At 37.6% G+C, this 19935-nt stretch overlaps 2 protein-coding genes across 2 annotated transcripts; both read left to right on the top strand.

Moving 5' to 3' along the window:
• The first annotated feature begins 1398 nt into the window (after positions 1–1398).
• On the top strand, positions 1399–4818 carry LOC122642781 (beta-xylosidase/alpha-L-arabinofuranosidase 1-like). The gene is made up of 7 exons (XM_043836361.1): positions 1399–1773; positions 1908–2213; positions 2327–2496; positions 2661–2761; positions 3182–3523; positions 3617–4036; positions 4144–4818. The coding sequence occupies exons 1-7, from the start codon at positions 1483–1485 to the stop codon at positions 4767–4769; spliced, it is 2256 nt and encodes a 751-aa protein (XP_043692296.1). The 5' UTR covers positions 1399–1482; the 3' UTR covers positions 4770–4818.
• A 6104-nt stretch (positions 4819–10922) lies between these two features.
• Positions 10923–14528, top strand: LOC122643633 (beta-xylosidase/alpha-L-arabinofuranosidase 2-like). The gene is made up of 7 exons (XM_043837240.1): positions 10923–11366; positions 11437–11742; positions 11850–12019; positions 12183–12283; positions 12813–13154; positions 13355–13774; positions 13884–14528. The coding sequence occupies exons 1-7, from the start codon at positions 10923–10925 to the stop codon at positions 14507–14509; spliced, it is 2409 nt and encodes an 802-aa protein (XP_043693175.1). The 3' UTR covers positions 14510–14528.
• The last annotated feature ends 5407 nt before the right edge of the window (positions 14529–19935 follow it).

The raw sequence follows: 19935 nt of genomic DNA, 5'->3' as shown, positions 1-19935 counted from the left end.
AGTATGATCAATAATTATATTTATTAAATTAATGATTATGTTATTAATTAATCCAATTGATGCATGGATTAGTAGTATTCGAGTGAGAGATATTGGTTTCTATTTGATTTTTCCGATTTCTTATTCGATTTAGAACCACGATTTTGTGGTGCAAATCCAAATCGAACCGAAAAGAAAATCTATAAAACCAAAACAGAATTATTTTTCTACGATGCGATTCGATTTATCATCAACAATCGGTTCCGGTCCCGTTCTGACACACTTAAGAATATGGCACAAGGAATATCATGATACGATCACGTATCAATTCCAAGTATCTCCCACGTGGGGGAGGGGGAGGGGGAGGGGGAAGTCCTCGTACAAACACTAATTCTCGTAGGGAAATTCCAATGTGGATCACCTTTGTTATTCAAGAGTCCTTTATTGGATTACAATCCAACTCGATAACTTACGAAAGAATGTAAATAATAGAAGATAACTTTAACAATCGGACGCACGTGATCAAAGATAACCCAAAGACAAGTACTTACCCTACCCAACTAACTAAAAGTTAACTCAAATAACAAAAGATTACCATGATACGATATAACCATGATACCTGATTATGATTTATAGGTAAAGTTTTAAAGTTCCTATTTTTTTTACCTATTTTTTTTCGGTAATAATCTTAAAGTGAAAATAGATATCTATACTTGGTGGTGTTTCCTACGTCTCCTAACGGGGCACCTTGAGATGACGTCTCTGCCCCTGTGTAGATACTCAAACATGTTCACCCATTGGCTCAGACGCTTGTGAATAGATCATGCGATCAAGTAGAGATCTCTTGCCCTAATCTTAATTACCTGCCTATTTGAACTCAATCAGGTTAGAAGGTCATTGGAGAGGATTTCTCTTCAATGTCGTTGGAGTGGATCCAGACTCCACTATGGCTGGACCTCACGCTATCAATATGGAGAGATAGGATCACGATCACATACGTCCATATGGAATGGATTCCATCTGAACGACTGTGAGCCATTCCCGAACCTAAGCCCATTTCCAATATAGATAATTAATATGGATAGTAGAGATGAGAGACCCGAATGTGCTGGGACACTACTATCCTATGCTAGATAAGAATGTGATGTGAGAATAACAATCCGGTTGATAAAGAGAGAGATGAAGTGATGTATCCTGAAACTAGACGTGTTTCTCTTTGTCTCTCTCTCTCCTCCCCACCCGCTAATCCGCTATCCGCTATAAATAGTGTTCCTTAACCTCTCCTTTCTCCCACCATTCCTCTCTTTCTCTCCTGAGTTTATTTTTTTGAAGTGTTCCGGCCTCATGATGGCGAATCTCACAGCTTTACTATCTTTTTTTGTTTTGTTGTTCTTCACTCTTACATTAGATGCTTTTGAAATTTCCAGCAGTAATGTTTCTTCTGCAACTAGGAATTACACTCACGTATGTGACCCTCAAAGGTTTGCAGATCAAGGGTTGGACATGTCAGCCTTCCTTTTCTGTGATAAATTGGTTCCATATGAAATCAGAGCCAAAGATTTGATCGACAGGATGACATTGGCAGAGAAAGTGAAGCAAATGGGAGATAATTCAACTGGGGTTTTCAGACTTGGGCTTCCCCCTTACGAGTGGTGGTCTGAGATTCTTCATGGAGTTGCATCTACAGGCTTTGGTACTAAATTCACTAAAGAAGTTCCTGGTGCCACAAGTTTCCCTACTGTTATCCTCACTGCTGCCACCTTCAATGAATCTCTATGGAAGCTTATAGGCCAGGTAGCCGTCGTACCCAATATATATTTATATATAAATTTATTATGGTAAATTTATTAGAGAATTAATAATTAATTAATTAATTATTAATGTTGTTATAATTGACTAATAATCAATTAATTATTAATATATTACAGGTTTCATCGACGGAGGCCAGAGCTATGTATAATCTTGGAACCGCTGGATTGACCTTTTGGAGCCCAAACATTAATGTGGTTAGGGATCCTAGATGGGGAAGAACCTTAGAAACCCCTGGTGAAGATCCCTTCGTCATTGGAACTTATTCGATTAATTTCGTTCGAGGGTTGCAGGATATTGAGGGATTTGTTGATGTACCTAATCCAAACTCAAGGCCTCTTAAGATTGGTGGATGTTGCAAGCATTACACTGCTTATGATATTGATAAGTGGTATGAAGTGGATCGCCATTCTTATGATGCTAAGGTACGCTATAATTAATTAATTAATTAATGCACAAAATTAATAATTGTGTTTTTAAGAATTTGATATAATAATAATTCATTTATTTATTAATTATATATGTTGGTTTTGTGAAGGTTGCTGAGAGAGATATGGTAGAGACATTTAATCGTCCTTTTGAGATGTGTATTCGAGAAGGAGATGTTGTTAGTGTTATGTGTTCTTTTAACAATGTCAATGGTATCCCAGCTTGCAGTGACCCAAAACTCTTGAGAGAGACTATTAGAGGAGAATGGGGTCTTAATGGGTAATAAATATATTGCTTTTTAATTACTACTACTCACGTTAATTTTTTTTTTTCCTTTTTTAAGTGGGTCTCTTCATCTCCTTTCACATTTATTATTGCTAATTGCTGACAATGTTTCTTGTTTTTTTTTTTTTTTTTCTTCTTTAAAAATTTGTGGGTTACAGCTACATTGTATCTGATTGCTATTCAATGGATGTAATCGTTCATAACCAAACATGGCTAGGTGATTCAAATGAAGATGTTATTGCACAATCACTCAACGCAGGTATTGTTGGATGTGCATGTGTCTATCAAATTGATTAATAAAGTCATTAATACTTATTGATTTAAAAAATATTAATTAATGGGTTTACCACAAATGGATATCTCTTTTTTCTGTTTATTTAATAATTTATTCAATCTTAATATTTAAGACTCATAGTTGGTGACTGGGGCCTGTCTTTAAGATTAGGTATTTTTACCTGAGTCATGACAAATCCGTATTATAAAACAATAAGAAACCCTCAACTCTTCGACTCCCTTCTCTTGTTCAATGGTATAAACCCAAGACGAGTCGAGTCAAACGACCTTGTTTTCCAATTATGATTTCAGTTTGGTTTCAAAAAATGTCCACAACTAGTTGGCAAATGCTTACTTAATCCTTAATTTTCTGTTTATTTAATTATTAATTTGCCTGTAAATTCAGGTTTGGATTTGGAATGTGGATGGTACTTCCAAGATTATGGTGAGAATGCGACGATGATTGGGAGAATCAAAGAAGGAGACATTGATAGGGCTTTGAAGAACAACTATGTTGTGCTCATGAGACTTGGATTCTTTGATGGAATCCCTTCTCTGGAATCTCTTGGAAAGAAGGATATTTGCTCTGATGAACACATTGAGTTAGCTGCTGATGCTGCCAGGCAAGGAATTGTTATGCTTAAGAATGACAATCAAACTTTGCCTTTGAGTTCTTCCACAGTTAAGAACATTGCAGTGGTAGGACCTAATGGTAATGTCACTGTTACCATGATTGGAAACTATGCAGGTATTAGACTCTCTCTCTCTCTCTCTCTCTCTCTCTGATAGTTTCGAAATCAAATGCTGATATATAATAATTTGATTTTATCTTATTAATTAGGTATTCCATGCAAGTACACTTCTCCTAAAGATGGATTCTCTAAATATGGAAATGTGACTTTTGTAAAATCATGTGGAGATGGAACTGCATGTACAGAGACAGATGACTTTCCTGCAGCTGTGGAGGCAGCAAATAATGCAGATGCTACCATCATTGTTGCTGGCTTGGATTTAGGGTTTGAGAGAGAGGAATTTGATAGAGATGATCTCAAACTTCCAGGTCAACAAACTGATTTAATCAATCAAGTCTCCAATGCTGCTAAGGGTGGACCAGTCATTCTTGTTGTCATGTCTGGAGGTTGTATTGATATTTCTTTTGCTAAGAATAACCCTAAAATCCAAAGCATTCTTTGGGTTGGTTATCCTGGTGAGGAAGGTGGTCGTGCTATTGCTGATGTTGTTTTTGGAAACCACAATCCAAGTAAATATATTAACCCTTAATTAATTCTTCTTAATTATTGCCTTGTTTTGATGGCTAATTGATGATTAATTCTATTTAATTTTTTTTCTTCCTTATGTGTTTGATAGGTGGAAAGTTGCCAGTTACATGGTACACTAATGACTACACAGACAAGTTGCCCATGAATTCCATGTCCCTAAGGCCAGTTCCTGAATTTGGGTACCCTGGAAGGACGTATAAGTTCTTCAAAGGTGAAACCCTTTATCCTTTTGGATATGGTCTTAGCTACACCCAATTTCAGTACTCAATGGAATCTTCTGGTAAAGCACTTCACCTGAAACTGGGAAGACTCCAACATTGCCGTGATCTCGCTTACGAGGACGGCGCCGCTAGTCCTCCTTGCCCAGCAGTTGTGGTTGATGACATCAATTGTGGGAAAGAGTTGGAATTTGAGGTTGATGTTCAAGTTCAAAATGTGGGAAAGATGGATGGATCTGAAGTTGTCATCGTCTATTCAAAGCCTCCAGAAGGTGTCGTGGAAACTCATATCAAACAGGTTATTGGGTTCCAAAAGGTGTTCTTGAAAGCTGGGGAGAGCAAGACCTTGAAGTTTACATTTAATGGCTGCAAGAGCTTGATGCTGGTGGACAAGACAGCTTATAAGGTTTTGCCTTCCGGGGAGCACATGATTGTGGTTGGAGATGAAGAGCTCTTTTTACCAGTTCAAGTCAATATTCAATCTAACCAAAACTAGATGGTTACTTAGAAAGATTATTTAGGTTATTAGCATTATCTTGTTTTTTTTTTTTTCTTCCTCAAACACCAGCAGGAGTTAGGGATGGTTATATGTGCAATACATGCACGGGGTCAGTTTGTTGAGAGTCTTAATAAGTAAACATGTAGTAAACTTTTACTTTTACAATTATATATAATTCAGGTTGCTATTTAAATTTGCATATTTTGTTGGTTAATTAATTTTAAATTCATGTACATGCTCTCCATATCTTTTTTTTGCTAAAGATCAGCAATGTATATTAATGATAAAATAAAGTTACAAAATCACCCTTAGTTCAACAAATAAGAAACCCACCACGCCCCAACATTGGTTAGAATATGTGATATGGGCGTTTCATAGCTTCCCATATAGTTGCATGGGCTAAAAAATTCGGGACTGAGACCCAGATGCGTGACTCTTTAAAGATTGCTGCCTTCTTGGCTAGTGCATCAGCTATTGTATTGACTTCTCGGTAACAATTCGTTATACGCCACTAAATTGAATCAAGATAAGCTGCAATCGCCCACCATTGTTGCACATAATTCCAAGGCAATTTAGTTGATAGAATAGATGAGACCACTGATGTCGAACCACATTCCACCCATAGATAGCCAATATGAAGATCCTTCACAACCTTAATCCCCTCTAAGAAGGCTGCTAATTCTGCATTAAAGTTTGTCCCCACTCCTTAGTAGGTCGTGAAACTCCTGATTACAGTGCCAAGATTATCCAGAAAGGTTCCCCCCGCTCCTGAAGACCCTAGATTTCCTAGGGATGATCCATCGATATTAAGTTTGATCCAACCCAGTGGAGGATGCCGCCACCTTACTTCCATGATTGATTTTGCCTGTGGTCTGGAGGTCATAACATGGAATCTTCTTGCCAACACCAGGTCTTGGACTGATTTGACTTGCACCTCTTTGATGCGAGAGAGCCCGAAATCTCTCTTAGACAGTGCTTCACTACATGCATCGGTGTGCCTCTGAGATTGTCGTATCTTCTTCTATTTCGTTCATATCAGAGCTGCTGACAACCCACAATTAGAAGCACCCCCCATACAGCTGGTAAGCTAACTGACTTTTTAAATGGAGATATTTGGACTTTCCCTCAAGTCTCGGCAACAGCACTCATAAGTGCTTTCAATAAAATACAAGGCCTTGGAATTAGAGCAACGGCAAGGGAAGACCTGTGGGTTTGGGCTCACACAAGCTCAGGTATGTTTTCGGTGAAATCGGCATGGGAAGCTTTGAGGTTGAAGGGAGAGCCAATGGAGGGGTGCTGGGCGATATGGCAACGGGATCTTCACCCAAGAAGCTCCTTGTTTGGATGGCGACTCTTGCATGGGGCCCTTCCAACGGATGAGAAAGTAATTCACAAAGCTATTCCACTAGCTTCACGATGTGAGACGTGCCAGGTCGAAAGAGAGTCATGTGCACACCTCTTCATTGAATGTCCTTTCTCGAGTCATGTCTGGACTGAGCTGCTTTCATACTTCAATGAAATTTGGCCTGGGTTCCCAACGATGGAGCTGCTCTTCTCTTGGTGGCGGAGGAAAAGCAAGTCAGTTAGCTTACATGCTCTCCATATCATGTTGTTATGTATATGCCAAAAGCTCCAGATTTAATGGAATGCATTAATCAAACTTTTTAATCTATTCATACTAAGTTGGTCCAATCTAGCACCCATACACTAAATTGAGCTCTATTAGGCACATAACAGGCCACCATGCTTCGTAGTTGGCGGCTCTCACTCTAGCTATAGGTAGCCCTCTCCAAGTGAATCCATTATGCTCTAGGGTTTTTGTCTGGCAGTAGTAACCCTTTTTTGATGGCTTTCACTCTACTTTAGGTAGCCATTTCCTAGGTAGTCCTTTCCATGACTCAAACTCGTGATGTGATGTCCACTTTTGATACCAAATAGGTCATTTAAGGGTCTGAAACTTTGTACTCGACCTATTTTAGGTCATTTAAACACATTAGCACTATCGGATTTTGCAAAAATAAAATCCAAATAGGAGTTTCACTTAGTGGGAAAAATAAAATCCAAATAGGAATTTCACTTAGTGGGAAAAATAAAATCCAAATAGGAGTTTTACTTAGTGGGAAATTAGGACAGACACTTACTTATTCCAGAAATTAGGACAGACACTTAATTACTTAAGATATTATTCATAAATAAACAACTACCCCCTATTTGAATCCAATAAAAATAGTTAAAAAATCAAATTCCAAAAGGAAAAAAAGTCAATCCCCCAGTTTAAGAATAAAAACTGGATTGTCGACGGTAGATGCAATTTTCAACATTCTAATGTTGGGGTTTTTCTCAAATCTAAAAATTCCATAAATCGTATTGATAAAACGTTGCTAAAAACCAAAAGTGCGATGAAATATTCATTTGTTTCGATGTCCAAAAAAATATATTCATTCAGAGTGATTTTGACAGCAGTCGCACACACCAAATTAAGTTTGACCGAAACATAACTCCTTCAATATAAATCAGATTTAAGTAATCTTTGGGCTTACTGGTTTCAATTTCTTCATCCCGCGGATGTTCCTGCACTCATCTTCAGAGGCCATTCCACCGGTTTACCTTCTTAGTTACAAATTTCATACTAAAGCTAAGATGTTAGATACTTTAGCCATGTGCGCTATAGCTGCAGTTTCTTCAATCTTGCATGCCTGGTACTTTGGTGAACATAATGCAGAGGTAATGATTCTAGAAACTACTGATGAGGTTACTCCAAGCACACCAACCGGAATTGATATTGTAGATCAAGATTCTGCTACTTCTAGTCCATTGGAAGTGAACCCTAAGTTGTTGCTAACATCTCAGAACCGACTGCTTCTCAACCTTGACCTTCTTCATCACGTACACAACTATCAACTTCATCAGTAGAGAATCAAGGTCAAATTCTAGAGTTGAGGTTTGAGCTTAATGTTGTATATTGGGTGACTCCATTCCCAGATGGAGGGATTATTGCTGAAGTCGCTGGGTTCCTTGGAAATTTGAGTGCAACTCATCCACATGAGATATTCTTCAAGTTCTACACTTTGTTATTATATGCATCCTTATTTTTGGAGGTGGTCTGTTCTTAGTCGCATGTTTACGCCCAAACATTCGAGCTTTGGTTAGTATTGCTCGGTTCTTCATGTGCATCACTTTATGATCAATGGTCTACCATGACATTTGTAGCTTGCATTCTGTAAAAAAAAAAAAAACACAAAACAACAAAAAAAATGATTTTACAAGTTACATGCAAAGATGATTCTGAGCAGGTCTTTGGAGCATTGTTTTGAGTGATTGGTAGGCCCCATAGGTGGTACCATGGGTGCATTAGATTCTCCATCTGATGGACTTTCAAATGGTGTCAAGTTCTGGCCAAGGTGACGTACTAGGTGGCTTGTACACGTGCCCAAAGTAGTGATGATGGTCAGCCTGGAAGAAAAAAATATGGATTTTGAGATTCCTTTCTGGGTGATTCTATTAGAGCGGTGGACTTGGAGTTTTCTACACCTCCACTATATAGATATAATGGACCTGGGTTGGTAGGAAATTTTTAATCATTACATGATTATTTAACTGCATGATAGCATAGATTGGGACTTGTTATTGGTGAAGCCTGATTTCGGTTCAAAAAGTCGTTTAGAGGGTCTTCAAAGGGCCATTTCGGCCTTGAAACGACCTTGGATGGCCTAGAAGGGCGTACATCACGTCAAAGGCGATGAGTTGTGTTGAACTCGTCGAGACCTTCTAAATGAGTACTTTTTCGACATTTGTCCAGTTTGGCAATTTTTGGGCCTGGGGGTATTTCTATACTTCAGAGTTAGGGCTTCTCTATATTGTTCTTTTCTATGGGAGGACTGTGTGTTAGGGTTTGTAACATTTCAAAGATAGTGAAACCTATTTTGTTGCTCGGCCGTGGACGTAGCTTCCCATCTTGGGGGTGAACCACGTAAATCTCTGTGTTATGTGTTGTGTGTTTTTCTTCATTTTCGTTTTTCTTCTGCAAATCACTACTCTTGGGCGTTGTTTTCTTAACAGGACTGCCCAGCTAAATCTTAGCACACATAATGAAAATCGCAGCATTCAAAGTATTTAAGTTTTGTTCGAACTTGACGAAATGGAAATTCAAATCTATAATATAAAACTATAATTAATATTGTTCTTTCATTGTACTAAATTAAAGAAAATGTAACCAAAGAATGCAATTCAAATCTATACTATATAATTGAAATTAATATGGTTCTTTCATTATACTAAATTAAAGAAAATGTAACCAAAGAAAATTGTATTAAACTTTTGAGGTAAAAATTAAAACAAGGGAAAGACGCCGAACTATGAAGTTTTGTACAAACAGAAGACACCCTATGAAAATTTCTATTTTTTGGAGTTTCTCCATATTTAGAAGAAAAAAATTTGTTCAAACAATCCATGAGATATATCATTTTTCAGGTCATATTGGTTACCCCAAAAGGAACTATCCGTTGAAGAACCTTTGAGATGGTCAACCTTATTGGAAGGGTGATGAGAATATTTATGGAGTTTCTATACATGGTATTTATAGGATATATTTTCATCTTTTATTTATACTAAAGTTCTCATTTGTCATTTCAAGATGTGGTATTCATTAACACCGTGCTTGGTACAGATTTTCTTCATGTCATGTCTTTTGTGCTTGGTAATTTTCACAACCATGAGTTTGCTGCTCTTGCAGGGGTTACAAACCAAATATACTAAATTAAAAAAATAGAGATTTGGACATAAATTTAAACCCATACCTAATCGAAGCAGTTTTGATTAACTGATGTGAAGCGCTCCTGATTCCAACAGCAAAATCTTCAACAAACCAGTAGCTCTACAATTAGGTTTTTGCACAAAAAAATGAAAATTAGAATTAATACAATCCCATATGTCATTTTGTTTTATCTATATTACTTAAATCCAAGTCAGTATTTTTTGGGAAAACAAAATAGCAGGTTTTTGCAGAAGAAATTCGCCACAGATCTGACGGGGTAGAGAGAGACAGAGAGAGAGAGAGAGGATGTGACGAAGGAGATCGTGGATAGAGAGTGGGAGAGGATTTGTGAGTGACGATCGTATTTTAGAATTAAAAAAAAAATTTAATCCTGATTTTGAGTGGGGAAGCATCTGTTAACGCGTGGGAAAGATAGCTAGCAAGAGAGACACGGATACGGTCATCTTTGTGTGTTTGGGAGAGATGTTAGGGGCATTTTGGGTAGTTGAATTAGAGTACCTACTTTTATAGTATACATAGATAAATATATATATAATGTTTCGTAAAAAAAATCCAAAAACAATCACAAAATAATTATTCATTTATGGAAAATAATAAAATGGTAAAGTTTTAAAGATTCCTATCTTTATTACCCTTTTTTTTCAGTAATAATCATAAAGTGAAAATAGATATCTATATTTGGTGGTATTTCCTACGCCCTCTCACAGGATACCTTGAAATGACATCGCTGCCCCTAGGTAGATACTCAGACGTGTTCATCCATTGGTCCAGACGCTTGTGAATAGATCATGCGACCAAGTAGAGGTCTCTTGCCCTAATCTTAATTACCCATTTGAATTCAATCACGTTAGGAGAAGGTCATTGGAGAGGATTTCTCTTCAATGTCGTTGGAGTGGATCCAAACTCCACTTTGACTGGGCCTTACGCTACATGTCAACCAATTATAGGTGGTCATGTCACAGATTAACTTAAACAAGTGCACAGCTTCACAGTTTTCGTTGATGTCAAAATATGTTGGAGTTTGATATCACATGGATATCTGATGTGAGGATACCGATCCAGTTGATAACGAGAGAGAGAGAGAGAATATAGACATGTTTTTCTCTCTCTCCAGTCTCCTCTGAAACTACTCGACTACACGTGTTTCTCTTTCTCTCTCTCTCTCCAGTCTCCTCCCCTGCTGACCCGTTATTATCAGCCTACGTCTCCTCCCCACGTGACCCGTTATTATCAGCCGAATATAGCCTGCCATGTATGGCTGAGCTATATTCAGCTGATATTTACAACTTATAAATAGTGTTTCCTGCTCCTTTCTCCCACCAGTACTCCTCTCTTTCTTTCCTGAGTTTACTTTTTTGAAGTTTTCTGGCCTCATGATGGCGAATCTCACAGCTTTAGTATCTTTTTTTGTTTTGTTCTTCTTCACTCTTACATCTGCTTCTGAAATTTCCAGCAGTAATGCTTCTTCTGCAACTAGGAAGTACACTCACGTATGTGACCCTCAAAGATTTGCAGATCAAGGGTTGGACATGTCAGACTTCCATTTCTGTGATAAATTGCTTCGATATGAAATCAGAGCCAAAGATTTGATCGATCGGATGACATTGGCAGAGAAAATGAATCAAATGGGAGATAATTCAACTGGGGTTTTCAGACTTGGGCTTCCCCCTTACGAGTGGTGGTCTGAGATCCTTCATGGAGTTGCAACTACAGGGTTTGGTACTAAATTCACTAAAGAAGTTCCTGGTGCCACAAGTTTCCCTAATGTTATACTCACTGCTGCCACCTTCAACGAATCTCTATGGAAGCTTATAGGCCAGGTAGCCATATATAAATTTAATTATGGTAAATTTATTGGAGAATTAATTAATTAATTATTAATTATTGCAGGTTTCATCGACGGAGGCCAGAGCTATGTATAATCTTGGAACCGCTGGATTGACCTTTTGGAGCCCAAACATTAATGTGGTTAGGGATCCTAGATGGGGAAGAACCTTAGAAACCCCGGGTGAAGATCCTTTCGTCATTGGAACTTATTCGATTAATTTCGTTCGAGGGTTGCAGGATATTGAGGGATTTGTTCATGTACGGAATCCAAACTCAAGGCCTCTTAAGATTGGTGGATGTTGCAAGCATTACACTGCTTATGATATTGATAAGTGGCATGATATTGATCGCCATAGTTTTGATGCCAAGGTATAATTAATTAAATTCCCTTAATTAATTACAAAATTAATAAGTTAGCTAGAATTTGATATAATAATAATCCATTTATTTATTAATTATATGTTGGTTTTTTGAAGGTTACTGAGAGAGATATGGTAGAGACATTTAATCGTCCTTTTGAGATGTGTATTCGAGAAGGAGATGTTGTTAGTGTTATGTGTTCTTTTAACAATGTCAATGGTATCCCAACTTGCAGTGACCCAAAACTCTTGGGAGAGACTATTAGAGGAGAATGGGGTCTTAATGGGTAATAAATATTTTTCTAATTAATTACTACTCAGTACTCACATTAATTTTTTTTTCTTTCTTTAATTGGGTCTCTTCATCTCCTTTGACATTTATTATTGCTAATTGCTCACATTTCTTTTTTTTTTTTTTTTTTCATTCTTTTAATGATTTGTGGGTTACAGCTACATTACATCTGATTGCTGTTCAATGGATGTAATAGTTCATAGACAAAAATGGCTTAATGATTCAAATGAAGATGTTATTGCACAATCACTCAATGCAGGTATTGTTGGATGTGTTGTCTCTATCAAATTGATTAATAAAGTGTTTAATATTTATTGATTTATAAAATATTAATTAATGGGTTTATCATAAATGGTTATCTCTTTATTTTTTTGTTTATTTAATAATTTATTCAATGTTAATATTTTAGATTCATAGTTAGCGATTCAGGCCAGTTGTCCGAGTTGAGTCAAAATTTTTGAAAACCTGATCAAGAGTGTAGACTAGGTCAAGATAAAAAATGACATGATTGGGTCATAAATCAAATCAGACTCGAACTCGTCGATTCCCTTCTCTTGTTCATTGTATTTTTCTGATTATTTTACTAATTTATATATATTTATTGTATTAAAAATTAAAAAAAACATGACTCGCTTTGACTGGGTTTGACAAGACTGAGTCACCAAGTTTTTCTGAAAGACGAGTCGAGTCAGAAAACCTTATTTTCCAACTATGATTTCAGTTTGGTTTCAAAAAATGTCTATAACTAGTTGGCAAATGCTTACTCCTTAATTTGCCTGTAAATTCAGGTTTGGATTTGGAATGTGGATGGTACTTCCAAAGGTATGGTGAGAATGCAACGATGAATGGGAGAATCAAAGAACGAGACATTGATAGGGCTTTGAAGAACAACTATGTTGTGCTCATGAGACTTGGATTCTTTGATGGAATCCCTTCTCTGGAATCTCTTGGAAAGAAGGATATTTGTTCTGATGAACACATTGAGTTAGCTGCTGATGCTGCCAGGCAAGGAATTGTTATGCTTAAGAATGACAATCAAACTTTGCCTTTGAGTTCTTCCACAGTTAAGAACATTGCAGTGGTAGGACCTAATGGTAATGTCACTGATACCATGATTGGAAACTATGCAGGTATTAGACTCTCTCTCACTCTCTCTCTCTTTCTCTTTGATAGTTTCGAAATCAATTCCTCTTCTTGTGTTCTTGTATTTGTCTGGGTACGCCTGAACGTTAAACATTTGTTATCTCTTTTTCTTTAATTTTCATTTTAAATCTTTGCTGACCTTTAGCAAAACAATAATAATTTGATTTTTTTAAATCTTATTAATTAGGTATTCCATGCAAGTACACTTCTCCTAAAGATGGATTCTCTAAATATGGAAATGTGATTTTTGTAAAATCATGTGGAGATGGAACTCCATGTACAAAGACAGATGACTTTCCTGCAGCTGTGGAGGCAGCAAATAATGCAGATGCTACCATCATTGTTGCTGGCTTGGATTTAGGGTTTGAGAGAGAGGAATTTGATAGAGATGATCTCAAACTTCCAGGTCAACAAACTGATTTAATCAATCAGGTCTCCAATGCTGCTAAGGGTCGACCAGTCATTCTTGTTGTCATGTCTGGAGGTTGTATTGATATTTCTTTTGCTAAGAATAACCCTAAAATCCAAAGCATTCTTTGGGTTGGTTATCCTGGTGAGGAAGGTGGTCGTGCTATTGCTGATGTTGTCTTTGGAAACCACAATCCAAGTAATTATATCAAGCCTAATTAATTCTTCTTAATTATTGCCTTGTTTTGATGGCTAATTGATGATTAATTTTATTAAATTTTTGTTGTTGTTTCTTATGTGTTTGATAGGTGGAAAGTTGCCAGTTACATGGTACACTAATGACTACATAGAGAAATTGCCCATGAATTCCATGTCCCTAAGGCCGGTTCCTGAATTTGGGTACCCTGGAAGGACTTATAAGTTCTTCAAAGGTGAAGCCCTTTATCCTTTTGGATATGGTCTTAGCTACACCGAATTTCAATACTCAATGGTATCTTCTGGTAAAGCACTTCACCTGAAACTGGGAAGACTCCAACATTGCCGTGATCTCGCTTATGAGGACGGCGCCGCTAGGCCTCCTTGCCCAGCAGTTGTGGTTGATGACATCAATTGTGGCAGAATGTTGGAATTTGAGGTTGATGTTCTAGTTAAAAATGTGGGAAAGATGGATGGATCTGAAGCTGTCATCGTCTACTCAAAGCCTCCGGAAGGTATCATGGAAACTCATATCAAACAGGTTATTGGGTTCCAAAGGGTGTTCTTGAAAGCTGGGGAGAGCAAGACCTTGAATTTTACATTTAATGGCTGCAAGAGCTTGATGCTGGTGGACAAGACAGCTTATAAGGTTTTGCCATCCGGGAAGCACATGATTGTGGTTGGAGATGAAGAGCTCTTTTTACCAGTTCAAGTCAATATTCAATCTAACCATAAGTAGATGGTTACTTAGAAAGATTATTTAGGTTATTAGCATTATCTTGTTTATTTAGGTTACTTTTGTTGTATTTCAAGGGAGATTAACACTGTGGCTGACTCCCTGATCTGGATGGTCTTGTCGATTACATGCACGACGGTTTGGCTTATTTCTATTCCTTGGTTGCGAGAGTTAAGTTTGCTCTCAACACCTTGAGTTGTTGCATGTTCTAATAACTTTCTTTGTACAAATAAAAGAGGGTAATTTACACATACCACCCCTGAGGTTTGACGAAAGGATAATTTTACCCTCCAGTTTTGAAAAATTCTACGGACCTCCCTGAGGTTTGCAAACAGTAACAAATAAGCCCATTCCGTTTGTTCATGACTAACAGTGTTAAAAATAAGAGGTGAACTGACAAAATTACCCTTGCAAAAAAAGAAAAAAAACCTGCAGATTGGGGAAGATGAGTTACATGTTTCAAAACCCTTTCAACCCTTAAGGATTTTAGGGTTTCAAATTGGGAAAAAATCCCAAATCAAAACCCTTTTGCACCATGATTGTTGTTGTCCTTTCAAGGTTTCAGCCTGTTATCATCAAAACCCAAACAATTATCAATATTTTGAGACCAAAATTAAATCAAACCCAGCAATGGAAAGGGAGAGAATCACTATACCGCAGAAGTTGTTGTTGCAGAAGTGAAGACATGGCAGCTCGTGATTGGAACTTGGAAGTCTCCGAGTTGAGGCCAAGACACGCTTTTAAACTATAAAATAAAGATTGAAAGAGTGGGAATGATAATGGCAAATGGCAATCGCAGAGCATATCAATTTGACATTAAAGACTTTGACCTGATGAGCCTTTACACTCTAAGCAGAGGTCAACCTAGGAGAAAAGATTTGGCATTTACACTGTAAGCATTTCAATGTTTGTAACCAAAATCAAATCAATTCAATCACCATTATTTTCGTTCTTTGATTCTGATAAATGGATTTCAATATTTGGGTCCATTTCATTAGAGATTAGTACTGAGTAGCCAATCCAATTTCCGAAAACATTTGATTTAGTCAATTGATTCTTTCTAGGGTTGTGAGGCTATCACTCTGCCTCTGTGTACTCTGCTTTTAATAATTCCTCAAAAGTCAAAATTGCAAGGTAGTCTTTCTATTTCCCCTAAAACTGCCAGACGAAGAACAAGTTGTGCACTTGTCAACAGACTCGGTACTCGCTGGTCGGTGGGGAGTGGTGGAGGACTCCATGGCCTTTCTCTTGCCTGGAGTATCTCCGGTGCACAAAAGGGTTTTGATTTGGGATTTTTTCCCAATTTGAAACCCTAAATTCCTTAAGGGTTGAAAGGGTTTTGAAACCTGCAACTCATCTTCCCCAATAGATTTGGGGAAGATGAGTTGCAGGTTTTTTTTTTTTTTTTCTTTTTTTGCAAGGGTAATTTTGTTAGTTCACCTCTTATTTTTAACACTGTTAGTCATGAACTGACGGAATGGGCTTATTTGTTACTGTTTGCAAACCTCAGGGGGGTACGCAGAATTTTTCAAAACTGGGGGGTAAAATTATCCTTTTGTCAAACCTCAGGGGTGGTATGTGTAAATTACCCAAAAAAAAAAACACCACCAAGAGTTAGGGGTGGTTATATGTACGCAATACATGCATGGGGTTAGTTTGTTGAGATTCTTAATTAGTAAATTTATTTTTACAATTATATATAATTTAGGTTTCTATTTAAATTTGCATATTTTGTTGGTTAGTTAATTTTAAATTCATGTATATGCTCTCCATATCATGTTGTTAAGTATACGTCAAAAGCTCCAGATCTAATGGAAAACCAACAAGCCCGAATCCGAACTGACTGATTAGTAACTAGTCTAGTATCGGGCCCAGATTGATTATTATTGGGCATTCCAAGTGCTTCGTTGTAGTGATGGGTACCTGACTAGGACCGACTGTTTATTGCTTAATTAACTTGTTTATGGACTGTTTATAGTTTGTTCATAGCCAAATTAGCTTAATCAACTCTTTTAATGATAGATTAGCCTGATCAACTTAACACCGATCTATCCATTCCACACCAACTATTTCTTTTGCCACAAAGATAGATGAGATGGCTATTATGACAATTGAATGGAGAGATCATAGTTTAGAATATCCAAGTGGAAAATTTTATAGTCTAATTCAATCAAATACCTTTTTATGCATTGACATGCATGCCATATCAACAATACTCTGACCACTACTATGTACTGTTCCTGTATAACCTTGGATATTCAACATTCTATTTTGCCACATAACTGGTAGGAGTGTTAGCCGGTTGGTCCCAGTCAGGCCTTATCGGTCCCCACCAATTTAAGGCCCTGCACCATATTACCGAATCGTTTAATTAATCAGGTCTCATAGGCTATGCATGGGGAGACATTTATATTCAACCGGATGGATATTCTTCTGTCACATCTTCTTGGCAATTCAACCTATAGAGTCTAACTCCTATACTTAAAATAGCACTTAAGAGTAATCTAATTTACCTATCTATTTTATAATGTTATTACACTTAAAATAATTAAATTATAAGGAAAAAGAAGTGCACGCTGTCAGAGCATGGAAGGAGGAATTGGAATTGGATCGGTATCAGCCGATTCTTGGCTGATCCTAGTCAGGAAATCCGTATCAGTATTTGGATCGGTTACCAATCTGGATCAGTCGATCCAATCCGATCCAATTTGGTTAAATTTTTTTCAAAAAATACGGACTGATACTAACCGATACGAGTCCAATATAGGTTGATCTCGAATCTTAAAACCATGATAGTGCTGAACCAAAAAAAAAGTACCTTTTCCTAACTCCAACCTGATCCAAGGCCGATACAAGCTGATTTGGATCGGTATCAACCAGACCAATATCATGTCCGAAACCAATTACTAAATCCCTGTGTCATTTTTTTTTTTTTTTGGTGATAAAAAAAGAAATACTAACTTAATATAAAGATGTATACACAGTATTCTTGGCCTGTGCATGACGGGCCAAGTTAGAAGCTACAGCTATACAAAAAGGTTCTCCCTGATTTAGAAATCTAACATCACTAAATCCATGTGTTGGAGTGTAGATTTGAGAGTATGCACTCTCACATATTGAGATGTGGGGGGTCCACATTTTCTAATAATACTCTGACACGTGTAGGTCTCATGTGGATGATACCATTTTCAGCATGTGGTATGCAGATAGTGTTAAGGAGAAGTGACACACACACACACGGTTTACACCTTTGATATACTGTAGATATCTATGATGAACCTATATAGCGGTTATGTGTCACTATCAAGATGGCTCTAGAAGCTTCATCTCTTGTATTATATATATGATTGAATCTAATAAAGAATGTGTGGAAATTGTTAAACACAACATGGTATCAAGCTTGGTCTCTCACGAGACCTTTTCTTTTCTTTCCGAGACCTTTTGCTTTTTTTCCGATGGGTTCCGTCCCAGACTCCTCTGCTTCTTCTCTGGTTTCGTTCAATGCCCAACCTTCTCTTTCGCTGAAGCTTTCAGCGACGAACTTCCTCCTTTGGCGAGCTCAGTTCCTTCCCTTACTTCATGGCCATAATCTTCTTGGCTATGTTGATGGATCTTTCCCTCAACCGTCGGCCTCAAATGATCCTTCTCTGTCGGATCTATGGGAGCGCTAAGATCAGTTGATCCTTTCTTGGCTGATCTCTTCCCTGTCTAAGGAAACCTTGCCCCATGCGATCTGTGCAAGATCTTCATCGAAGACTTGGTAGACCTTGAGTCGTGTCTATGCTCCATCCTCATGGTCCAGGGTTATGGATCTCAAGGATCGTCTTTTTAGGTTGCAGAAAGGCTTGTCAATGGTGGTGGAGTTCCTTCTTGTTGCTCGATCTCTGGCCAATGCGCTATTAGCGATCAACAACCCTATCGCTGAAGAAGATCTTGTCCTGGTAGTTCTTCGTGGTCTTGGCGAAGATTATCGTGACTTTGCAACTTCCATTCACCTTCGTGTGGAGCCGATCTCCTTTTTGGATGTTTCTGGTCTGCTCTTGAGCCAAGAACTATATCTTTCCTCTTCGGCAACGGCGACTGTCAATGGTATTCTAACGGCGAATGTCACTACTTCTCGACGCAATTCTGATCGATCAAGTGGATCTTTTAGATCTCGATCTGGAAATTACCGTCGATCATCGAATTGGTCCCAGAATCATGGCACCTTTGGCTATCAAGGCAACTCTGGCTACGATCGTAATGGCAATTCTAGTTATCGTAGTTCTAGAAATGCGAATAACTGTGGCACCTCAAGTTACTGTGGTTCTAGTGGTAACTCTGTTAGCGGCTCCCAACCTCAGCAACCATCATCTCCACCACCTCACAGGTTGTAGCAATCAAAAACAATTAAACCAATGTCGCAATCAACATGAATTTGGTCTTAATTTAGTTTAAAAAGGTTAATAACTCCACTTGCATCAGATAAGATATGAAACCTTTTATGTAGCTTCTTGAAATATCTCTTGTAACGCGAAGATCTCAACTTAGCACTGAAAAAATAAAAATGAATGAGATATCATTGAGTGGTTTCAGAAAATAAGTCATTTAAAAGGTCTATTGCAAATATACACTTACTAAATAAATTCCTATAATTGGTTTACTCCAATGTCTTAGTCTTATCATATGAAATTTCATCATCATAATTAATACTTTTTCAAGTGAAGAAATGAAAAGTGGAAAAAATAAAGAAACAATGTATTGTAAATATTTAAGTGCAATGAGTAATAAAAACAAATTTCATGCTAATAATGCATGATGATTTTGTGTAAAAATTTGCTCATATTAAATGCATGTCTTTTAGTAACGACTTCCTAATATTTCACATGCATCTTATCAAGGTAATAACATCTTGGTAAAATTTCTAGTGGTTGGCCTACCCATGGAAGCCTTGATGGATTAATCACCCAAGATTATATATATCCCGAACAAATTTGACGGACCTTTGACTGTAGCATGGATTGCAAGAAATTGGGCTTTTGAAAAGCCCACAAACACATAAAGCTCAGAAGACAACTACTCTATAAGTATAACATGATGTGGATCATTTAAGTGCGAAGTGCCTCTTGACGTGGTGGTGGCTGCTAATCGCAGTTGAGCGTTGCCCTAAGTCATGGAAGAGGTCACTATTCGACTCTCCCTCCCCCATCGGATGCTTGACATCCAGTTATCGGATGTGGTGGACATCTTCAACCTCCCACTAAATTTGTAAAGATATCAGAGCTCCTATCTCTGTAGATAGCACCACTAACACCAAGATCAGATTAGTATCACATCAGTCATGCTCGTGTTGATGAATCCATCTGGACTTTTTTCGAATAGCAAGAGGCTCTACTAGGTCAATATACAGGTGCAATCGGGCCTAGCTGGGCTTGGCCAGTTGTTTGAAA

This window comes from Telopea speciosissima, chromosome 10, assembly GCF_018873765.1.
Source record: "Telopea speciosissima isolate NSW1024214 ecotype Mountain lineage chromosome 10, Tspe_v1, whole genome shotgun sequence".
Classification (NCBI taxonomy): domain Eukaryota; kingdom Viridiplantae; phylum Streptophyta; class Magnoliopsida; order Proteales; family Proteaceae; genus Telopea; species Telopea speciosissima.
This window is presented reverse-complemented; position numbering and strand designations above follow the sequence as displayed.